The sequence below is a fragment of the Pseudorca crassidens genome, chromosome 3 (assembly GCF_039906515.1).
Source record: "Pseudorca crassidens isolate mPseCra1 chromosome 3, mPseCra1.hap1, whole genome shotgun sequence".
Lineage (NCBI taxonomy): Eukaryota > Metazoa > Chordata > Mammalia > Artiodactyla > Delphinidae > Pseudorca > Pseudorca crassidens.
The window spans coordinates 41353406-41379159 of record NC_090298.1 but is presented as its reverse complement, the minus strand read 5'-3'; the positions used below and the strand labels follow the sequence as shown (position 1 = coordinate 41379159).

Here is a 25754-nt window from a genome sequence, read left to right as displayed (position 1 = left end):
TCAAGTTTGATTTGCAACTTCCTAGCAACTTATCTTCTATATGAAGTATTAATGTGAATAAAATCTGTCATATTGGAACCCATTAATTTTGAACTTATGATGCTTTGAATCTAGTTAGGCATAATTTGGCCTAGTTATTAACTATAGAAAGGGGTTTTGGTAAGCAAATTAATACTGTGAACTAAGTATAATTTTAACATTATAAACTTCTCAAGCATTTCCTACATTAATCAGCAAGTGGTGCTGATAATTATAAAATACTCAATTCAGTAAAGCAGGTATAACAATAATATTTACTGAGCATTTGTTATACATTTAACAAAGATTATCAATTGCCTTCTCTGTGTCAGGAACTGTTTAGACACCAGAGGTAAAGCAGTAAACAAAAAATTTCCAAACTTCTTCAAGTCAGTAGGGGAGGAGAAGTTAATAAGTAAATGCATAGTATATTACGTGCTAATATAGTAAAACGTACAATTAAAAATATATATTATATACTAATGAGTACTAAAGAGAAAACATTTTAGAAAGGGCAGATAGGGGCACCTTCCGTCCCTGAGAAGATCACATTTGAGCAAAGACATAAAGGACATCAGAGAGTTAGTCATGTGGATGTCTGGAAAGAGAGCTTGAAGGCAAAAAGAACGCAAGTACAAAGGCCTCCATTCAGGAATGCGCCTGGTATTCTGTGTTCTAGGTCCTGCACTGAGTTTTAAAATTGAGTTCATAGGTTGCCTGGCTTATGAGGTAGGCATTATAAATACCCTGATTTTATATCTAATTATGAGGAAAAATAGAGAACATAAACAAGCAGCCTAAAGCCACATGGCTAATAAGTGGCAAAGCCTGGATTTTAATTCAGGTTAAGTCTATGCACCTAACCACCTCATAATAAAATGGCATTTCCCTGTAACTGCAATTTTTATCTATTTCACCCATCTCCTTTCAACCTGTGTGATTTCCTAACTTTTTTTTCTGTTTATTTTTGTAAATGAGTTGAAAAGACGGTTTTAAGAATCCCTGGAAAGTAAGGCTATGTCCTCCATATGTCCCCCCATAGTTGTGAAGAAAGGAAATCGTTTCTAGTGTGGATTCTATGTCTGGTTATTGTAATGATTACTGGTAAGTTACCCAAGACTCTGTGATCTTTTTCTTGCCAAATGATGGGTGAGACGACTTACGTTCCCTCCCCCTCTGCCTTCCTACACACATTCTCCAGCCCAATAAAGACACTAAGAGGAACTGAAGAAGAAATGAGAAAGCACTTAGAAATATTTAGTAATTGGTACTATACACACACACACATACTTGATAATCACTTTCAATTACAGTTAATCCTTCAGCCACGAGGGAGAAAAAGAATTTTTTTTTTACTGCCTCAGAATGCAGACATAGCTCTATTATCTGTTCTGTCCATGGAGTCTGAAAACGCTGTCAGGGTCACTGCAATGTGAGAAGACTGGGGTTTTGTACACATAAAAGAACAACTGGTTTGGGTTTTCTCCTGGTAACTAAGGAGTGAGCTGACTCTTGGGAATTGTGAGCCAGATTATAGTTGCTGTTGATAGTGATAACAACAATAAATAGAAGTATCATTATAGGGATTGGAATGTGGATGGGCAAAGCACCCTGTGAAACAAACAGAAACACCCATGGAAGAAACCTGCGTTTGCTAACGGCATCCGTCTCTATGCTATTCCTTTCCACTTTATCACAGCCACCAGTGATTTTTCTACGGAAAACTCTGTTCCCTAAGCGACACAAGCAACTGTGTTTCTCTGATTAAGTAAAAGCAAAGAAGGGTATGAGGAAGTCTAATGACAATTCACAATAGACTGAAACTCAAGTCAGAGTCTACGTAAAATCTCCCTTTGGATTTTTCAGCAGTTTTCTACTATGTAGGACTGATGTTACAATGAAAATTTGCCCTTTTCTGGAACCCTGTTAAGAATCTGACCACATTTCCAAGCATCCCTCTACAAAGTGTCTACCTTACAGTGCCTGGATGAACAAATTTACTGGTCCCACTAAAAACTTCATACCACAATCTTTTAAAATTATTTTTGTAATATTGTAGCAGTATAAAGGCTACTGGGGCAAGCTGTAGCTTAAACTAAAAAGACAAGATAACTACAAGAGTAAAAGCACTTGAAAGGACATTGAACATTTGTACTTAATGAGTATGTTTCATGAATTGTACTCATCTTTTCTACTTTCCTATTTGAAACTTGTTCTTAGAAGGACAGAAGATAATATAACCTGTGGGAAATAAAACATAGACCTTTCAGAATGGAATCTTATTTGTGAAATGTTTAAATTTCCACAGGAATTGCTTTTGCAACCTGAAAATTTTTTTTAAAGAAATAACTCAAACGAGTTTTTGAATGAGATTATGAAAGTGAAAACGCTTGCACTCTCTGAAGAATGCTTGTATAAAATCAAGGTGTAATCTATGACAATGGTTTCATGTGTTGTTCTGTTGTTCTGGTTGTTCTGAAAACCAGCCCTTGCTCCTCCCAGCTGTGCAACAGAAGAAGATCAAAGCAACTGAGTCTAAGGCAGCTGCCCAGGGATGGGGTAAAGCTCCTAGGGCTGCCGTCACTTCCCACTGAGGAGAGCAGCCATATGGCATGGATTAACCACAAATCCAACCAACAGCACCCAAATGATGAGAAGCTGACTCCCTTTGCTGTTTCACACACTGGAATGCTTTCACAAAGATATTTGAACGTTAAGCCCTAGTATCAGAGAAATACCTCTGGCAAATGCTCCAATAAACTTAAAATGTGATCTGTGATATCCCATGCTCAATTTCTTCTTCAGAAATATGCCCATTTATTTTGTTGACCTCCAGATTGTGGCTGGTATATTCTACGTCCTATGATATGAATGTCTGGTGTAACCTTTTCAAATACTACCAAAAAACAAAAACAGAAAAGCCTCTGAACAAAACGAGACCCCAATAATTTATGAATTCCATGTATGAGACAAAAGAAAATCCCATTCATTTAAATTTACAGAACCATTTTATTTATGGTTCAGTAATGCAGAAATACAGAGAAACATTCATCAGTGTTTTTACTGCTTGTGAAATATGTTACCTCTAGTAACCTTGGTTCAAGTCCTGTTAAAGGTCTTTCTCCTCCAATAACCTAATCGCAAACTCTGATATTTGGAAGTGAACGGTTTAATGATTTTTCCTACTGTCCATTTGTGTACAAAGTAAGAACGATCACATAATTTGGCACAAACTGACATATCTGGCAGTCACTGCTAGCAGAGGCATGGGATCAGAATAGCAAAGACTTTGAGAGGTATGTTGATACTTAGAAAGTTTCAAGATTCCCCACCAGGCCATGGACCCATACTATGCGCCTAGGTAAAAGCAAAGCATAAACTTAAAATATAATTTAAGGAAGGAAGGGGAGAAGGAAGAAAAGTAGCTTTACAGGCACTCAAAAGTACCTTGGGACTTCCCTGGTGGTCCAGTGGTTAAGCCTCTGCGCTTCCACTGCAGGGAGCGCCGGTTTGATCCCTAGTCGGGGAAATAAATAAGATCCTGCATGCCGCGTGATGTGGCCGAAAAAAGTACCCCTATTTGAAATTCTCACGTATCTAATATTTTGGGGGAGAGGAAGAGGTTCAGAATAATTTAAAAATATCTTAGATCTTCTTTTAGAAAATATTATAGAGGAGAAATGTATTTTGGATACACTGGCAAAGCAGTTCTTTCCATGAAACTTATGTAAGATGGATTAGCAACACCCTACACCTGCCACAGCTGCAAAGACCAAAAAAAAAAAAAAAAACCTTTGATACGATAGTTAATGCTCCCTTAAATTTTATCTGTTCAAATAATATATTTGCTATACAGTATTATTATTTTGGAGCCACATTATTCAGAAGTTGCCACAAAACAAACTGGTTTGTGTTCCAAAAGTACATTTGAAAATCAGTCATTAGAAATTTACAACACATTTTTCTAGAGAACGAAACTATACAACAAAGGTAGATTTTCAAAAATCACTTAGGGGCTTCCCTGGTGGCACAGTGGTTGAGAGTCCGCCTGCCGATGCAGGGGACGGGTTCGTGCCCCGGTCCGGGAAGATCCCACATGCCGCGGAGCGGCTGGGCCCGTGAGCCATGGCCGCTGAGCCTGCACGTCCGGAGCCTGCGCTCCGCAACGGGAGAGGCCACAGCAGTGAGGGTCCCGCGTACGGCAAAAAAAAAAAAAAAAAAAGAAAGAAAGAAAAGAAAATCACTCAGATTTTGACATAATTGGTCTGGGTGTGGTCTGTGTGTAGGGATCTCCAGAATCCTGTAGATTTCCAGAATCCTATATAACCCAAAATATACTAGAACCTCACTAAGCCCCCATGTATAACACTATCTCTATGAGAAAAATTATTTCAGACTTCCAACAGAGAATCTAAGGATTTCACGTTTGTCTGTCTGTCTTTCTCCTTAGCAGCCAAACGGAACATTTCCCTAGCCACAAGACAGTCAGTAGTACTGGGACTGGGGATTGGGAAGAAAGAATTATGTAGAAAAAAAAATTGGTGCTTCAGTAGAGACGACGCAGTGTTTATAGAACAACAGATCATAGCTGTTAATCTTCTTTGAGTTACTTTGCAATTCCAAACGTTGTATGTACAAATAATCTTCATTATTCGCAGATTCTGTATTTTCAAATTCGCCTACTCACTAAAATTCATTTGTAAACCCAAAATGCATACTTGTGAGGCTTCCATGGTCATTCATGACATGCACAGAGCAATGAAAATTTTGAGTCATCCAACACACATGCTCCAGCTGAGATCAAACGAGGTAATGCTCTGCCTTCTTGTTTCAGCTCTCACACTGTAAACAAGTATCCTTTCTGTAGTCTATTCACAGCCACGTTTTTTGCATTTTTGCGCTTCTTGTTGGTAATTTCACTGTTTAAAATGACCCCCAACGGTAGTGGTTCAGTGCTGTTTAGTGTTTCTAAGTGCAAGAAGGCTGTGATGTGCCAAGTTGTGTTAGATAAGCGTCATTCAGGCATAATGCTGTTGGCCATGAGTTCAATGTTCATGAATCAACAAAATACATTAAATAAGGTACTTTTAAACAGAAACACACATAAAAACAAGATGGTGTATTGATTGGCTGACAAAATTTTGTGATCAGAGTCTCACAGGAATCATTTTCCCTAGGAGCAATATTTCAGTATTCACTAATTTAGTGTTTGTGGTGACTTTATAAAACATAACTACCGGGCTTCCCTGGTGGCACAGTGGTTGAGAGTCCGCCTGCCGATGCAGGGGACACGGGTTCGTGCCCCGGTCCGGGAAGATCCCACATGCCGCGGAGCGGCTGGGCCCGTGAGCCATGGCCACTGAGCCTGTGCGTCCGGAGCCTGTGCTCCTCAACGGGAGAGGCCACAACAGTGAGAGGCCCGCGCACCGCAAAAAACAAACAAACGAAAAAAACATAACTACCATGAATAATGAGAATCAACTGTACTTGATGGATATATAAATTCTGTCCTGCCTGGTGACTCCCTAGGCCTTGGAAAAACCAGTTTTGTTTCTATTTGCAATTCATCTCATTCTTTCACTCTATATAAATTTGTGCTGTACTGACTTTTCCTTTGAACTGGTTATAACGCCTGCCTGGCTCCCTTATTTCATGAGTAAAATAAATTCTTCAACACATGTTTACTTATATCTATATTAAATCATAATCTCATCTTTTTCAGGATATTCTTTTAACAATTTTGGAGGTACTACTGAGATGCCCAATAGGTTCACCAACCAAAACCAAGTAAATTTCTTCACCAGAAGTTGTGTACCTTATTTTAAGCTCAGGCATATCTTTTCTTGGCTTCTGAAAGTAAGAGAACTTTGCTGATTCTCGTTTTTCAAATTTCAATGTTGTTCTCTACTAATCTGGGGAACTGATTTAAAGGTCTGATCATTTAATGATTCCCTTAAAATGGATTAATGGGGACTTCCCTGGTGGCTCAGTGGTTAAGAATCTGCCTGCCAATGCAGGGGACACGGGTTTGATCCCTGGTCTAGGAAGATCCCACATGCCGTGGAGCAACTAAGCCTGTGCACCGCAACTACTGAGCCTTTGTGCTGCAACTACTGAAGCCCACGTGCCTAGAGCCCATGCTCTGCAACAAGAGAAGCCACCACAATGAGAAGCCCACGCACCACAACGAAGAGTAGCCCCCACTCACTACAACTAGAGAAAGCCCACACACAGCAACAAAGACCCAACGCAGCCAAAAATAAATTTTAAAAAATTATAATAACATTTTTTAAAATTAATTTAAAACAACCAAAATGGATTAATGCCTTTAGAAATCCATTCTCAGATGAGAAAAGACAGAAAATCTGGTTTGTTAGTCCTTCCTATTTGAGGTCAGATAAATGAAGAAGTTGTAATCACTGAGTAGAGAACAGCTCTTTAGTGTCGACCAGTGAATATTAAAATTCTATGTTTACTATTAACCCATGGCTGAAATTTCAGAATTGAAATTATAAGTTCTTTGTGTGACTATGTGTGTCTACATAACCTATTAATTCAGAAATGCCTTTACTTCTCATTATGTGTGTGGCTAGTGTTTTTCTACCTCCAGATGGAATTAATGAATTAGATTATAAAATATCATTAAGGGGCTCTGTTCTGACTGGGTATAGAGAAAATACGTGCTTGTATAAGTGGAATATTCCTAAAATGAGGGAACTGACTTTCTAATACCTTGAATGTGCTAGGTTTTAAAAAGTATTCTTATAGGACCTAACAAACATTTAAGAATTTAAATTCAGGTAATATAGGTAAATTTTGGCAAATGGCAAATTGAATTTTTGTTTAATAAAAACAGCTATGTTTTCTCTAATATATCAGTGTTAAATATAACACAAGCATAGATTTTTATTCTACCTGAATACAGTCTTTCTAAACTTATACAAGTTTTCTGATCAAATAAGCTAACATTACTTCTTTTCAATGTTTTACAATCCTGCAAAATGTAAATTTGTGTTTATCTACAATGATTAGTTATTCTAACAATTTTATTTCAACACTAATTACATTTTGCAATATGTCATCTTTAAAATTAATTTCCAGGATCTTTAGATAACCTAAAACCTTAAATGATATTAATGAATATTTATTAGATACCTAGATAATTTCTACAATAAAATACTGAACAATTGATTACTAAGCAAAAATTTAAATTTATGTACTTTTGCTTCTTTTATATGCTACAGGGAGGCTGTATCTTTGGTTTGTTAATGGACACGTTCATTTTTGCCACTTGGATAAGTTGGACTGTAAGGAATGCACACGAAGATGGCTTACTAGGAGGACGCGGAATTTGCGTCTCCTCACAACTAGGGTACCTGCCAGGCACCGGTGGGTGACCACGGTCACCTAAGGGGACGGGAGGAACCCCCAACGACTGGGTAGGACGTGGGGAGTGAAGGGGGAGGAGAAGTGGAGGGGGGATGGGACTGGCACCCCTGAGGGGTGGCTTTGGGAGGGGAAGGGATCCCAGCCTGAAGGGGGAAACTGGTGAACCGTTAGGAGGGCAGAAGATCAAAAGGGAGCGTGGCCAGGTTTCCCCTGCCCACCTGGATCCCCAGGAACCTGTTGAGATCCTGGGCCAAATTCTCTGCCCACCTAGGCCCCCTCCAGCTGCCTGGGTCCTGAGGGAATGGGAGGGAGGTAAGGGGGTACAAAAGTAAAGGCCCGACCTCTGGGACCAGCACCCCTGAGTGATGGCTGGGGGAGAGAAGGAGTTCCTACACCCAGTGAGACCCACCCACAGTTAGAGGTCCAGTGGCAACGGGGGAGACCCTGGGGGAGATGGTGGGGGAGGGGTGCGAAGTAATGGAAGGGAACACAGCCAGGGCTTTCCCTGGCCACGTAGGCATCAGGAAGCCTGTTGGGCTCCTGGGCCTAATCCTCTGCCCTCAGAGCCTCCCTCCTGCTGCACAGAGCCCAAGCCCACCCCTACACCCCCACCCAGGGCCCTACCTCTACACTCGGAGAACCCTTCCAATGCGCTGGGCGTAAACCCCAGCCACACACCCTCACCCAGGGCCTTACCTCCTAACTCCAGAACTCCACACTCCAGAGGCCCTTCCTTCCCACTTACTGCCTCTCCCCTTCCTAGCAGGTCCTAAGCAGAGGCCCTGCCCCATGCTTAAAAATCGCCCCACCTAGGCCACGCCCCCAGGGCCTTTCCCAGCTATGTGGGTACTGAGCCTAGGCCCTGCCCCACCCTAAACCCTGCCCCTGCCTAAGCTCCACCCTCATAGCCAAGGATTTTTTCTTTTCTTTTTTCTCTATTAGATTGGAGGTCTGTTATACCTTGTTGATTCATTGTTGTTCATTCTTATATATCTTTATTTTTCCTAATCTTTTATTTTTCTAATTTTATTTTATTCTTTATACTTTATTAATGATCTCTCCTTTTGGCTTGTTCCCCACACCCCCCCCCCCCCCCGCTTTTTTGTTGTTTTCTTTTTTTCTGTTCTGGATTTATTTTACCTTGTGGCAGTTGTTTCAATTATAGTTTTATTTTTCCTAATATATTTTTTATCTTTCTAATTTTATTTTCTTTTTTATTCTTTGATATTGTACTGCTCCTTGTTTCCTTCCCTCCCTCCCTCCCTCCTTCCTTCCTGTTTCTTTTATTTTGCCACGAAGCTTCCAGGATCTTGGCTCCCAGGCCGGACGTAGGGCTTGAGCACCTTTGGTGGGAGCTCCGAGTGGAAACCACTGGACTAACAGAGAACCTCAGACCCCAGGGAATATCAGTCAGAGTGAGGCCTCCTGGAGGTCCTCATCTCAGCACTAAGAACCAGCTCTATCTAACTAACTACCTGCAAACTCCAGTGCTGGATGTCTCAGGCCAAACAACCAGTAAGAGAAGAATACAGCACCACCAATCAAAACAAACAAAAAAATATGTTACAGACGAATGAGCAAGGTAAAAACCTCCAAGACCAAATAATAAATGAAGACGAAATAGGCAACCTACTTGAAAAAGAATTCAGATTAATGACAGTAAAGATGATCCAAAATCTCAGAAACAGAATGGAGAAAATACAAGAAACATTTAACAAGGATCTAAAAGAACTAAAGAGCAAACAAACAGTGATGAGCAACACAATTACAGAAATTAAGAATACTCTAGAAGGAATCAATAACAGAATAAGTGAGTCAGAAGAATGGATAAGTGAGCTGATAGATAAAATGGTGGAAATAACTGCCAGGGAGCAGAATAAAGGAAAAAGAATGAAAATAATTGAACACAATCTCAGAGACCTCTGAGACAGCAGTAAACAGCACCAACATTTGAATTGCAGGGTTCCCAGAAGAAGAAGAAGAGAAAAAGAAAGGGACTGAGAAAATATTTGAAGAGATTATAGTTGAAAACTTCCCTAATATGGGAAAGGAAATAGCCAATCAAGTCCAGGAAGTGCAGACAGTCCCATACAGTATAAAACCAAGGAGAAACACACCAAGACACATATTACTCAAACTATCAAAAACTAAATAAAGAAAAATATTAAAAGCAGTAAGGGAAAAACAACAAATGACATACAAGAGACTCCCCATAAGGTTAACAACTGATTTTTCAGCAGAAACTCTGCAAGCCAGAAGGGAGTCGCAGGACATATTTAAACTGATGAAAGGGAAAAACCTACAACCAAGAATACTCTACGCAGCAAAGGTCTCATTCAGATTCGATGGAGAAATTAAAACCTTTACAGATAAGCAAAAGTTAAGAGAATTCAGCACCACCAAACCAGCTCTACAACAAATGCTAAAGGAACTTCTCTAGGCAGGAAACACAAAAGAAAGAAAAGACCTACAATAAAAAACGCAAAACAATTAAGAAAATGCTAATAGGAACATACATATCGATAATTACCTTAAATGTAAATGGATTAAATGCTCCAACCAAAAGACATAGACTGGCTGAATGGATACAAAACAAGACCGTATATATGCTGTCTACAAGGAACCCACTTCAGACCTAGGAACACATACAGACTGAAAGTGAGGGGATGGAAAAAGATATTGCATGCACATGGAAATCAAAAGAAAGCTGGAGTAGCAATTCTCATATCAGACAAAATAGATTTTAAAGACTATTACAAGAGGCTAAGAAGGACACTACATAATGATCAAGGGATCAATCCCAAAAGAAGATATAACAAATGTAAATATTTATGCACCTAACATAGGAGCACCTCAATACATAAGGCAAATGCTAACAGCCGTAAAAGGGGAAATAGACAGTAACACAATATTAGGGGACTGCAACACCCTGCTTTCACCAATGGACAGATAATCCAAAATGAAAATAAATAAGGAAACACAAGCTTTAAATGACACATTAAACAAGATGGACTTAACTGATATTTATATGACATTCCATCCAAAAACAACAGAATACACTTTCTTCTCAAGTGCTCATGGAACATTCTCCAGGATAGATCATAGCTTCGGTCACAAATCAAGCCTTGGTAAATTTAAGAAACTTGAAATCAAGTATCTTTTCTGACTACAACACTATGAGACTTCATATCAAATACAAGATAAACACTGTAAAAAATACAAACACATGGAGGCTAAACAACACACTACTAAATAACCAAGTGATCACTGAGGAAATCAAAGAGGAAATCAAAAAATACCTAGAAACAAATGACAATGAAAATACGATAACCCAAAACTTATCGGATGCAGCAATGGCAGTTCTAACAGGGAAGTTTATAGCAATATAATCCTACATCAAGAAACAAGAAACATCTCATAAACAACCTAACCTTACCTAAATAAATTAGAGAAAGAAGAACAGAAAACCCCCAAAGTTAGCAGAAGGAAAAGAAATCATAAAGATCAGATCAGAAATAAATGAAAAAGAAATGAAGGAAATGATAGCAAAGATCAATAAAACTAAAAGTTGGTCCTTTGAGAAGATAAAAAAAATTGATAAACCATTAGCCAGACTCATCAAGAAAAAAGGGAAAGACTCAAATCAACAGAATTAGAAATGAAAAAGGAGAAGTAACAACTGACACTGCAGAAGTACAAAAGATCATGAGAGATTACTACAAGCAACTCTATGCCAATAAAATGGACAACCTGGAAGAAATGGACAAATTCTTAGAAATGTACAACCTGCAAAGACTGAATCAGAAAGAAATAGAAAATATAAACAGACCAATCACAAGCACTGAAATTGAAACTGTGATTAAAAATCTTCCAACAAACAAAAGCCCAGGACCAGATGGCTTCACAGGCGAATTCTATCAAACATTTAGAGAAGAGCTAACACCTATCCTTCTCAAACTCTTCCAAAATATAGCAGAGGGAGGAACACTCCCAAACTCATCCTACGAGGCCACCATCACCCTGATACCAAAACCAGACAAGGATGTCACAAAGAAAGAAAACTACAGGCCAATATCACTGATCAACATAGATGCAAAAATGCTCAACAAAATACTAGCAAACAGAATCCAACAGCACATTAAAAGGATCATACACCATGATTAAGTGCGGTTTATTCCAGGAATGCAAGGATTCTTGAATACATGCAAATCAATCAACGTGATACACCATATTAACAAATTGAAGGAGAAAAACCATATGATCATCTCAATAGATGCAGAGAAAGCTTTGGACAAAATTCAACACCAATTTACAATTAAAACCCTGCAGAAAGTAGGCACAGTGGGAACTTTCCTCAACATAATAAAGGCCATATATGACAAACCCACAGCCAACATCATCCTCAATGGTGAAAAACTGAAAGCATTTCCACTAAGATCAGGAACAAGACAAGGTTGCCTACTCTCACCACTCTTATTCAACATAGTTTTGGAAGTTTTAGCCACAGCAATCAGAGAAGAAAAGGAAATAAAAGGAATCCAAATCGGAAAAGAAGAAGTAAAGCTGTCACTGTTTGCAGATGACATGATACTATACATAGAGAATCCTAAAGATGCTACCAGAAAACTACTAGAGCTAATCAATGAATTTGGTAAAGTAGCAGGATACAAAATTAATGCACAGAAATCTCTTGCATTCCTATACACTAATGATGAAAAATCTGAAAGTGAAATCAAGAAAACACTCCCATTTACCATTGCAACAAACAGAATAAAATATCTAGGAATAAACCTACCTAAGGAGACAAAAGACCTGTATGCAGAAAATTATAAGACACTGATGAAAGAAATTAAAGATGATACAAATAGATGGAGAGATATACCATGTTTGTGGATTGGAAAAGAGAACACTGTGAAAATGACTCTACTACCCAAGGCAATCTACAGATTCAGTGAAATTCCTATCAAACTACCACTGGCATTTTTTTACAGAACTAGAACAAAAAATTTCACAATTTGTATGGAAACACAAAAGACCCCGAAGAGCCAAAGCAATCTTGAGAACGAAAAACAGAGCTGGAGGCATGAGGCTCGCTGACTTCAGACTATACTACAAAGCTACAGTAATCAAGACAGTATGTTACTGGCACAAAAACAGAAAGATAGATCAATGGAACACAATAGTAAGCCCAGAGATAAACCCACGCACATATGGTCACCTTGTCTTTGATAAAGGAGGCAGGAATGTAGAGTGGAGAAAGGACAGCCTCTTCAATAAGTGGTGCTGGGAAAACTGGACAGCTACATGAAAAAGTATGAGATTACATCACTACCTAACACCATACACAAAAATAAGCTCAAAATGGATTAAAGACCTAAATGTAAGGCCAGAAACTATCAAACTCTTAGAGGAAAACATAGGCAGAACACTCTATGACATAAATCACAGCAAGTTTCTATTTGACCCACCTCCTAGAGAAATGGAAATAAAAACAAAAATAAACAAATGGGACCTAATGAAACTTCAAAGCTTTTGCACAGCAAAGGAAACCGTAAACAAGACCAAAGGACAACCTGCACAATGGGAGAAGATATTTGCAAATGAAGCAACTGACAAAGCATTAATCTCCAAAATTTACAAGCAGCTCATGCAGCTCAATAACAAAAAAACAAACAACCCAATCCAAAAATGGGCCGAAGACCTAAATAGACGTTTCTCCAAAGAAGATATACAGACTGCCAACAAACACATGAAAGAATGCTCAACATCATTAATCATTAGAGAAATGCAAATCAAAACTACAATGAGGTATCACCTCACACCAATCAGAATGGCCATCGTCAAAAAATCTACAAACAAGAAATGCTGGAGAGGGTGTGGAGAAAAGGGAACACTCTTGCACTGCTGGTGGGAATGTGAATTGGTACAGCCACTATGGAGAACAGTATGGAGGTTCCTTAAAAAACTACAAATAGAACTACCATATGACCCAGCAGTCCCACTACTGGGCATATACCCTGAGAAAACCGTAATTCAAAAAGAGTCATGTACCAAAATGTGCATTGCAGCTCTACTTACAATAGCCTGGAGATGGAAACAACCTAAGTGTCCATCATAGGATGAATGGATAAATAAGATGTGGCACATATATACAATGGAATATTAGCCATAAAAAGAAATGAAATTGAGTTATTTGTAATGAGGTGGATGGACCTAGAGTCTGTCATACAGAGTGAAGTAAGTCAGAAAGAGAAAGACAAATACCATATGCTAAAACATATATATGGAATTCAAGAAAGAAAAGAAAGAATGTCATGAGGAACCTAGGGGTAAGACCGGAAAGGGGACGCAGACCTACTAGAGAATGGACTTGGGGATGTGGGGAGGGGGAGGAGGAGGGGTAAGCTGTGACAGGGCAAGAGAGTGGCATGGACATGTATACATTACCAAAGGTAAAATGGATAGCTGGTGGGAGGCAGACGCATAGCACAGGGAGATCAGCTCGGTGCTTTGTGAACACCTAGAGGGGTGGGATGGGGAGGGTGGGAGGGAGGGAGACCCAGGAGGGAGCAGATATGGGAACATGTGTATATGTATGACTGATTCACTTTGTTATAAAGCAGAAGCTAACACATCATTGTAAAGCAATTATACTCCAATAAAGATGTAAAAAAAAAAAAAAACAGAATTGATAAACTATTAGCCAGATTCATCAAGGAAAAAAGGTAGAAGACTCAAATCAACAGAATTACAAATGAAAAACGAGAAGTAACAACTGACACTGCAGAAATACAAAGGATCATTAGAGATTACTATAAGCAACTATATGCCAAGAAAATGGACAATCTGGAAGAAATGGACAAATTCTTAGAAGAGCGCAACCTTCCGAGACTATATGCCAAGAAAATGGACAATCTGGAAGAAATGGACAAATTCTTGGAAAAGCACAAACTTCCGAGACAGAACCAGGAAGAAATAGAAAATATAAACAGACCGATCATAAGCACTGAAATTGAAACTGTGATTAAAAATCTTCCAACAAACAAAAGCCCAGGATCAGATGGCTTCACAAGCGAATTCTATCAAACATTTAGATAAGAGCTAACACCTACCCTTCTCAAACTCTTCCAAAATATAGCAGAGGGAGGAACACTCCCCAACTCATTCTACGAAGCCACCATCACCCTGATACCAAAACCAGACAAAGATGTCACAAAGAGAGAAAACTACAGGCCAATATCACTGATGAACATAGATGCAAAAAATGCTCAACAAAATACTTAGCAAACAGAATCCAACAGCACATTAAAAGGATCATACACCATGATCAAGTGGGGTTTATTCCAGGAATGCAAGGATTCTTCAATATATGCAAATCAATGTGATACACCATATTAACAAATTGAGTATAAAAACCATATGATCATCTCCATGGATGGAGAAAAAGCTTTTGACAAAATTCAACACCCATTTATGATAAAACTCTTCTGTAAGTAGGCATACAGGGAACCTATATTGACATAATAAAGGTCATATATGATAAACCTACAGCCAACATCATTCTCAATGCTGAAAAACTGAAACCATTCCCACTAAGATCAGGAACAAGACAAGGTTGCCCACTCTCACCGCTATTATTCAACATAGTTTTGGAAGTATTAGCCACAGCAATCAGAGAAGAAAAAGAAACAAAAAGAATCTAAGTCGGAAAAGAAAAAGTAAAACTGTCACTGTTTGCAGATGATATGATACTATACATAGAGAATCCTAAAGATGCTACCAGAAAACTACTAGAGCTAATCAGTGAATTTCATAAAGTAGCAGGATACAAAATTAATCCACAGAAATCTCTTGCATTCCTATACACTAATGATGAGAAATTAAGGAAACACTACCATTTACCATTACAACAAAAAGAATAAAATACCTAGGAATAAACCTACCTAAGGAGACAAAACACCTGTATGCAGAAAACTATATGGTATTGATGAAAAAAATTAAAGATGATACAGATAGAGAGATATACTATATTCTTGTATTGGAGGAATTAATATTGTGAAAATATACTACCTAAAGCAATCTACAGATTCAGTGCAATCCCTATCAAACTACCAATGGCATCTTTCACAGAACTAGAACTAAAAATTTCACAATTTGTATGGAAACACAGCCGACCACGAATAGCCAAAACAATCTTAAGAAAGAAAAATTGAGCTGGAGGAATCAGGCTTCCGGACTTCAGACTATAGTATAAAGCTACAGTAATCAAGACAGTATGGTACTGGCACAAAAACAAAAATACCGATCAATGGAACAGGATAGAAAGCCCAGAGACAAACCCATGCACATATGGGCACCTTATCTCTGATAAAGGAGGCAAGAATATACAATGGAGAAAAGACAGCCTCTTCAATAAGTGGTGCTGGGAAAACTGGACAGCTACATGTAAAAGAATGAAGTTAGAATACTTGTAACACCATACACAAAAATAAACTCAAAATGGATTAAAGACCTAAATGTAAGGCCAGACACTCTTAGAGGAAAACACAGGCAGAACACTCATGACATAAATCACAGCAATATCCTTTTTCACCCACCTCCTAGAGAAATGGAAATAAAAACAAAAATAAACAACTGGGACCTAATGAAACTTAAAAGCTTTTGCACAGCAAAGGAAACCATAAACAAGATGAAAAGACAACCCTCAGAATGGGAGAAAATATTTCAAATGAAGCAACTGACAAAGGATTGATCTCCAAAATATACAAGCAGCTCATGTAGCTCAATATCAACAAAACAAACAACCCAATCCAAAAATGTGCAGAAGACCTAAATAGACATTTTCCCAAAGATATCCAGCTTGTAACAAACACATGAAAAGATGCTCAACATCACTAATCATTAGAGAAACGCAAATCAAAACTACAATGAGGTATCACCCCACACCAGTCAGAATGGCCATCAAAAAATTTACAAACAATAAATGCTGGAGAGGGTGTGGAGAAAAGGGAACCCTCTTGCACTGTTGGAGGGAATTTAAATTGATACAGCCACTATGGAGAACAGTATGGAAGTTCCTTAAAAAACTAAAAACAGAACTACCATATGACCCAGCAATCCCACTACTGGGCATATACCTTGAGAATACCATAATTGCAAAAGAGTCATGTACCACAATGTTCACTGCAGCACTATTTTACAATAGCCAGGATATGGAAGCAACCTAAGTGTCCATCGACAGATGCATAGATAAAGAAGATGTGGCACATATATAAATGGAATATTACTCAGCCATAAAAAGAAATGAAATTGAGTTATTTGTAGTGAGGTGGATGGACCTAGAGTCTGTCATACAGAGTGAAGTAAGTCAGAAAGAGAAAAACAAATACCATATGCTAACACATATATATGGAGTCTTAAAAAAAAATGGTTCTGATTAACCTAGGGGCAGGACAGGAATAAAGACGCAGACATAGAGAATGGACTTGAGGACACGGGGAGGGGGAAAGGTAAGCTGGGACAAAGTGAGAGAGTGGCATGGACATATATACACTACCAAACGTAAAATAGCTAGTGGGAAGCAACCGCATAGCACAGGGAGATCAGCGTGGTGCTTTGTGACCACCTAGAGGGGTGGGATCGGGACGGTGGGAGAGAGATGCAAGAAGGAGGGGATATGGGGATATATGTATGCATATAGCTGATTCACTTTGTTATACAGCAGAAATTAACACAACACTGTAAAGCAATTATACTCCAAAAAAGATGTTAATAAAAAATGCACACAGTTGTAGAAAGTTGTGTTACGTGTATTAATGACCCTTGCCTGTCTACTAAAATGCTGGTGTTTAAGAGTTTTCAACTTATGTCTATTTCCTCTATGAAATCAAAGTAACTTTCATAGAATTAATATACAGAAATGAAGTGATGGTGGCAACGGGTGTGATGGGAGTGATGGTGGCAAAGGGTATAACTTTGTATGCAAGGTTATGAGATGTGTTTTTGTTTACCAAGGGGAAAAGAGAATAGTTAGGTCCTAAAGTAAAATGGCTGTTCCAGAATGAGAAAGAGAATTATGAAGGACAAAACCTGAATGGGTACAGAAAGTTATGTAAGATTTGGAAAAAGTAAATTTTATTTGCCTTAGATTACAGTATGTCTGGAAAATAAGTCTGAAAAGCTATGATATGTGTTAAAATCCTTGCAAAGTCTGCTCCATTTTGATGGGCTTGTTTCATTAGTTTACTGTTTATTGCTTTCACCTACAAAATGAAGGGGTTATTCTTTTTGTCTAATCTGCCTAGATTGCAAAGATTCTGTGGCTTAACAGAATAACTTTATATGCTTTATGTTGACTTTAAGTACTTGATGACTTATGTAAGAGCTCAGGTTCTTCACAGTTATGCTAACCTCTATGTTTATAAGTTTAATTGTCACTTTGACATGAGCAGTCAAATACTGTTTCTCAGGCACATGTGATTCTATTTCCTAAATGTTCAAATCTATTGAAAATGTTTTATTTTTGCCTCCCAGAAATCAAATCCTAAATGTAAAATATTCAGCATATCTTTGCATCTAAAACTATCTTTGTGATCTTCCACAGGCCCTCTGGGGAATCTCAAAGATGTGTGCTTCCAACTTTGTAAAACGAGAAGTGCTAGAAACAGTTAGATTTATTTGATATGTTACTATTGATGAGCTACATTGGAAGAGCTGTCAAGTCAGAAGAGATGCTTAAGCATCCTGAGGTTAAATCTGTATGGCTAAAATGTTATTAATGTAAGTATTTCACAAATTGTATGCTATATGCTAAGTATAGAGATTTGTCAATACCCTCACTGTCTATGATAGGTTTTATCTATCTGATCTCTGGTGCTGCTTTGCCTGATATCAGAAAATGGTATAGGTTATCAGTCACAATTTCAGTTAATTTTAAAAACATTAACTTGGTTGCATCTTTACTTCTTTAGTTTAGATCTTTTATCTTCTAGGTCACTATATGTCAATAGGAATCCATACCGCATATCTATGGAGTTTTATTAATATACAGATGTTTAGGACCTACCCTAGACTTATTGGATATTTTTACTTGATATATTTTTTGACATATTCTTACTATATGTTTGGTATAGTCATGGTACATTATGTCTCAGGATTACTTTGTCTTAAGATTTTTTTCTCTGCAAAGAGTATGTTCATCTATTTTCATAAATTAGATGAACAGTCACTGTCTTCTTTGAAAACAGGCTTACCTAATTGTGTACAGATATTTTGCCTGTAACATTTTTTGGAATGCCTTTAAATTGCATTATTCTTGTTATTAACTCCTATCATTTATTTCACTTTTGAAATTTATCTGTAATGTTAACTACATCCATTTTAAGTCTTTAATCATTTATGAAAAGACTGTTAAATTTTACTCTACTGCTTCCCTGACAGTTCTTGCAAATAGCTACAGGCAGAGAGCTTTATCTTCAACAATGAAAGACTGTCTCAAAGCCCTGTGAAGAATATGTATAGGCTTCCGATGGCATCACTTAAATAATTATAAGACCCTATCAGTGGACTCAGTCAAAATTTCCAGAACTCTAGTTAAGAAGCAAATACATTTATGATCCAGTGAAACAAGAATTAGTTACACAGGACTGAAAAAATTGATGAGAGATAATTCTATGGTTTGGGGGAGAATATTTTTGATATTGTTTTAACGTTCTATTTTCTGGACATATAGGAAGTTCTTTCCCTCTCCTCTTGAGGTATCTATAACTCATTACAATTTAACAGAAACAATCGTTATGCAACCAAGGCCTTACCTGGAATGACATATTTGAGAATGATGCTCATTTACTCAGGCATGACCAGACATTTGTAAGGAACTGAAGTTGACTTTATGGAGGCAATGCTTCCAAAGTCCTTCCATGGCACTAGGGCTTACAAAGTTCCCTAAGGTATTAAGGAACCTTAGGATATTTTGGGGACCCTGAGAAGGGAGGAAGTCGCCCAATTTAACAGGTACTGCAGGAGAAATCTGGTGGCAAGTTATTGGCTTGGCTTCTTAGTCTTAAAACGGTTTGAAAAACCCAATTTGAGATTCCTTATGGAATTTTCAGCAGAGCAAACGTAAGAAAGCTTATGTGGTAAAGAGGAGTTAGAATATGCCATTCCAAAATATGCCTCTTTGGCAATAAGGATTATCTTGAGCTGGTTATTCTTAAGAAACAGTAAACACAGGAAATCTCTGAAAACAGAGAAATTGCCCTTTTCTGAGGGACATTTACATTTATAAGGGAAATTTCCATTTGTAAGGTGTCTCCTTCTCTGTAGCAGGAGGAGAAAGGATGACTAAAACTCTAGAAACTTATCAATGGAGGAGGCTTGAACTTAAATCTGCATAACAACCATACCCTTGTTTATGATACTTTGCCTGATAACCTCCCATAACTCACTCCCCACCCAAAATATCTCGTCTTTAACTGAAGACCGTATTTAAGGACTAAGAATTAAATTGACATGAGATAGATGAACAGGAGAAAATCAAACAAAAGTTTCATAACATATATACATGGGAGAGACCCAGCAGAAGTAAGTAATTAAAAACTGCCAAATCCCTCACCTTAAATACCATCCTCAGCTAAAGACAAAAGAGAACACTGAGGATAGGGAAAGTCAATTCTGTGAGATCACCAGGAAGAAAACAGTAAACAGGGGTGAGATTGTTATGCAGATTTAAGTCATTGCCTTCTCCACTTATAAGAGTTTCCGGAGATAAGGTCATCCCCCTCTTTCAGGTACATCAGGGAGATACCCTTACAAATCGATATTTCCCTTATAAATGTAAATGCTTATTACAAAAGGGTAACTCCTACTTTCCTCCAAGTATGCAGTTTCTTAGAAAATAATCAGCTTAAAATAATATGCCAAAGAAACGTATTTTGGGGTGGCAAATTCTGCTCCCCTACAGAGTAAAATAAATCCTTTAACAAGCATTTTATATCTATATGAGAGTCATAATTCTTACTTTTGTTTTGAAAGTCTTTTCTTGTTCGTTTTATTTTTTTGAAAGTTGTTTTTTTAATAATAGATATATGGATGTGAGGTTGAGACCCTCATTACAAGGTTTAAATTAGGCGGAAATCCAGACCTTGCTGATGGTGTCCACTTCTGGGGTAATTCTACGTTCTGGGCTGCAACTCCAATTATCTCTTTATTTTCCTGAATCCAGGGCCTAAACTGTCTGCTTCCTTAGTTGCTTCCACCTTCTATTACTTCAGAGGTGGGTTTTTCTTCCCAAGAGACCACTACAGCAGTTTCAATGCTTATTCTCTGTCTTCCTATTTCTGAAGGAAACCCTCCTCTATTTTGAGAATTTCAAAGAGTTTTTACAGCTAACAGCAATGAGAAAAACACAGGGGGTAAAATGACATACCAGAGGAAACTCACAAAGTTTCACATCAGCTCAAATGGGGGTGGGGGGAGCCATTCTGGTCCCATTAGCATGTAAATGGTAGTAGATGCTAGCTTGCTATGGAAATTTTCCACAGCTTCTACCTCCTCTCCCAAGGATGCTTCCTTCTCCTCCCCCACCCTTTGACTCCAACATGAAACAAGAAAAGACAAAAGCCACATGGGTGAGAAAGGTGGGTCTTTTCTGTACACAAAGAACTAAAATAAGGTTCATCTACATTTCAGAGGAAACCTCAGATAACCTTTCTTTGTAAAAAGAAAAGAGTTTGAAGAGTTCCTCTGGAATATATGCTGCATTCAAAGTGGGACCTTTAGGATGAGGAGGATGAGGCTCTGGAGTTAAAACCCAAAGACATAGGGGCATTTGTAATTTACTTTGTGTATGTTGGGGGAGGGAGAAGTAAGAGGTGGGAAGCAGGGGGAAAAAGAAGCCATGGGAAAGCATTCAGTCTTTTCTTCTATCCCAATCCCCAGTTCACAGAACCAGCCTTCCACAGGAAGTGAGGAATGGTGAGAAGGGAGACCTAGGCAAAAAAGAGGAGCAGAGAGATAGTTGCTGGAATTATCAATAGCAGGAAGAAGAAAACTTTTAGTCTTAGAGATGAGGGCATTCTTAGGTAAAAAGATGGACTTACACAATGCCTTATTTGATTAAGAAATTGAAAATAGGTGATTAACATGGGTTTTATGATGTAATATAGGTCTCTTTTAGCTATTTTATTTCACTATTATTATATGTAATGTAAGAGTTTACACTTATCCTTGATTGATATTGGGTAAGAGTGTCTGAAGAACAGAACGGCATTTCTTTTTAAAAAATTTTTAGTTTTTGATCAAGCAGTGCAGCTTGTGGGATCTTAGTTCCCCAACCAGGGATTGAACCCAGGCCCTTGGCAGTGAAAGTGCTGAGTCCTAACCACTGGACCACCAGGGAATTCCCCACATTTCTTAAGTAATAAAATGTGAACTTTTAAAAATTGGGTAAGTTTTCCTGTTTTTTTTAATATTCACCTAGAATATGTGTATAATGAATGTCTTGTATAGCTTGAAGTATTCTAGATTAGTGCTGTCCAACAGAAACAGAATGTGAACCATACATATGATTTTAAATTATCTAGGAGCAACATTTAAAAAAATGACTAAAAAGAAACAGGTAAGCCTTTAATCATTTTTTTTCCTAGCCCAATACATATGTGAAATATTATCATTTTAATATGTAATCAACATAAAAATTAGATATTTAAAGCTTTTTTATACTAAGTCGCTGAAATCCAATGTATATTTTACACTTAACAGCACACCTCAATTCCAACTAAACACATTTTAAGTGCTACACAGCCACGTGTGCCTACCATACTGGACAGTGCACATCTAGATGACTAATTTTTTAAGATCTACCAGCAGCATAGTATCAGAAGAAACACTGGACTTGGAACCTAGAAACTTGGGCCCTATCAGCTGGGAGCTATGTGATGGATACTGGTCTTGTTTTATTAACTTCTCTAGGTCTCAGTATCCTTTAAAAAGAAAAGTTTAGACCAAATAGCATACAGCTTGGAAATAACTCTAAAGTTATGGAATAATCATCTTAAGTACACTGGAATATACTTTAGGGTACTAACTCTTAAACTAAGGATAAGCTGCGAATTAACTTCACAGAAAAACGTTTACAGGTTGCATTTTACAAACACACTAAAATATAAGAAATTGCTAATCATTCTACTATAATTTTGTTTCTTCAGGTTTCTACTTAGAGGGAATTAACAGTTCTTCTAAAAGATACAACAAGTAGCCAAATTAATTTAAAGTGATTTAAGGAAAAGTTTAAAACATGATCTGGAGAATAATTTATAACATCACTAAATATAATGTTGAATTTACCAATTTTTATTGAGCATATTAAAAGATGAAGATGAATGAGACTGGGTGTTTTCCCTGGTAGGTGCTTATAATTCAGTAAGCAGGGTAAAGTATTACAGTTTGAGTAAGAGGACTATGCCTTATTAACTAATGATCCCCAGAACCTAGCCACCACTGCTGGCATATGACAGGGTACTCAACATATGTATGACTGAATGCAATACAAAAGAAGTAAAATACAATACCATACTATAAGAGCTGTAAGAAAGGAACAAATCATTGTGGAAGTTAAAAGGAAGAGAGGGCACATCTATTTGGAGGTGGGAGATGGAGGTGGGAAAGGGAAATAAGAAAAGGGATCAGGAAGGAGATAACATTTAAAATGTATTTTGAAGACGAGGTTGGAGCTCACAGGCAGGAAAAAAGAAGAGAAAGGGAACAGAATGAGGAGGAGGTTATAGAAGGAAGAAACTAAAGCAGGCTTGGGGATAAGGGCAGGAAGAAGAGCTGAGGCATAGTAATATAAAGTTAGGTTAGTACTTGAGTGATAATTCAAGTTCTTCACAATATAAGCACTAACTTATCAATTGAGAAAAGTATCTATTAAGCACAGGCCTTTTGAAGTGTCTGAATAAAGAATATTTTGGATTTATAAAAATGTCAGGGAAGAAAGGGTCTCAGTATTGAGGGAATACATATAATTGTTTACATGAGGGGTCAGGCAATATTTTCTGTAAGTGGCCAAGTAGAAAATATTTTTAGACTTTGGGAGCCATAAGGTCTCTATTACAACTATTTAATTCTACTATTATAGCTGAAAAGAGGTCATAGACACTACATGAATGAACATACCTGTGTTCAAATAAAACTTACCCCCTTATAAGTATGTGGCCTTGTTAATGTTATAATATCTCTAAACCCTCAACTTCCTTGAACTGTAAAATGAGAATAACTGTTCTTGCTTCATAGAGTTGTAGTGAGAATTTAAATTAGAATGAAAAGCACTTAGCATAGTGACTAGCTCATGACTTGGTGTTTATGAATGTTAGCTTTATGTTATGATGATACCCATTAACTGAGTCTGATATATAGGCATTAAAAATGTTTTCTAGAAAGCAACGGAATCTGTAAATCTTGTTCTTCATTGTACTGATTCTCTACAGTACAATCTTTTGTGTCAAGGGAAATGATGGTCATGACTTTTTTAGAAAACCATTTAAAAGTAAGGGAAATTAGAAAACGAAGGAGGAGATGAAAGGTAGATTGTTTATTTTCAGAACAGTTCCCTTTGTGTACAAATTATCTTTTTTGTGTGTGGTAGTTTTACCCTAACCTCTTATTTCTAGACACTACTGAAAGGCAAACTAATGCTCATAACTGGATTGCCAGATTTTACTATCAACACAGAATTATCTATATCAACAAAAACAAATGTTTCCTTCTAGAGCATATGATGAATAAGGCACTGGGTTAGACAGTAAAGAAATAAAGATATATATGAGCTGGTTCATGGGCTTGACATCCTTAAGTCTATCTATAGTTTTTTATCATTACTCAATCCAACTTATTTTAAAGATGAAGAAACATGTTTATCAATGGCTATAGTGAAACATGACTGGCTCAAGCTCTCCTGTGGGGCAATTACAGAATGAGAATCCTAGTTTCTAGCCTCTTAATCCAATAGTCTTTCATGTTAGTGCTTCTGAACCATTTCTTTTTATAGCCTTAACCTACCAGAACACTGGTTCACGTAACCTTCAAAAGCACTAGCTTACAACAAAATGATGTTTGGTGTGGAGGGGAAGCGGGCATCCGTTTGTATGCCCCCCACCACTATGCACCTACCCAAGAGAGCAAAATCAGAATAGAGGGCATGCTGGGCAATTTGGAAAAGATCCTCCACCCCATGATTCTGTACCATTTCAATGGTGTTTGTTTAGACTTGCTGCCACGATAGCTGCAGAAACAGGACTTATCTATTTAAAGACATATAATGCTAAATGTTAAATAAATGAGGAATGAGGAATAATCATTAAGGACTTCCCCAGGAGACGAAAGTGGCTTCAAATTCTTGAGTAGAGGAAAATATTTTAGAAAGTCAATAATTTCACCACATAGCAAGTGTCCATTATATAGGTTTTGTGTTATGTTGCTTTGTTTCCAGTATGTACCTAACTCTTGCTACATTGTAGGTTAGAATTCCTGATCCACTGTTTTTCTGTTTTTGTTTTTTTAATTTTATCTTGGCCGTGCCACATGGCTTGTGGGATCTCAGTTCCCCAACCAGAGACTGAACCCGAGCCACAGCAGTGAAAGTGCCAAATCCTACCACTCAACCACCAGGGAACTCGCCTGGTCCACTGGTAGCTTACAGTTTTATAAGGTAATATCCTCTAAACTTTTTCAAGTTTTACTGTCTATTGACTTTGATAATGGTCCTCAATTTTCATTCTGGTGTTGGGGGTAGAAATCAGAATGGAAAGGCCCTTGATTTTAACAGCAGCAGTGGTTAGTTCACACCTGCAAATCACATGGCAACTATAGTCAGGCAGTCCTTGTGCCCACTCAGAGACTAGTCAGCAATAAGAGTTTAATTAGATTTCCTGTCATTAAACTCACAGTACGGACATTTTTGAAGTGTCAGACATGAAATACGGTAGGCTGCAAAGATGAAAAACATTAATAGAACTGTTGCTGATAAGCTATATTACAGTTTAATTTAAAAAAGAGCAATGTAAATGTTAAATCATAATAATATTTTAAAGACTATAACCACTTTGAGAACAAATATGTAATTCAGAAATTTGGAAATTGCCAAGAAAGTATTAATAAGGAATTATACTTAAATCTTTTTTTTTAATTTCAAAAGTCTACTACTAAGTAAATAAACTGATATACTGTTACATACTTACTTAACTATGTTCTAAGCACTTTAATTAACCCATTCAATCCTCACAACAATTTCCATTGTACTTCCATTTCCTCCTGTACAGAGTCAAACAGCGATCCGACATGGATTCAAA

The 25754-nt window shown here is 37.6% G+C and overlaps 1 protein-coding gene across 3 annotated transcripts in view; it reads right to left on the bottom strand.

Annotated features, from left to right (window-relative positions):
* Positions 1–25754, bottom strand: part of NDUFS4 (NADH:ubiquinone oxidoreductase subunit S4) — a 119476-nt gene that overhangs the window by 1996 nt on the left and 91726 nt on the right. Inside the window, exons 5-6 of one of the 3 annotated variants that reach the window (XM_067730668.1) lie at positions 25351–25392; positions 5852–5868 (exon numbers count right to left, since the gene is read on the bottom strand). The exons of 1 other annotated variant lie outside the window; for it this stretch is intronic. In XM_067730668.1, coding sequence (XP_067586769.1) covers positions 5867–5868; positions 25351–25392 — 44 coding nt within the window. In that variant the 3' untranslated portion in view covers positions 5852–5866. Of the gene's footprint in view, positions 1–5851; positions 5869–25350; positions 25393–25754 lie in introns of those variants that run through there. One more of the 3 variants, XM_067730667.1, reaches the window with a different exon arrangement.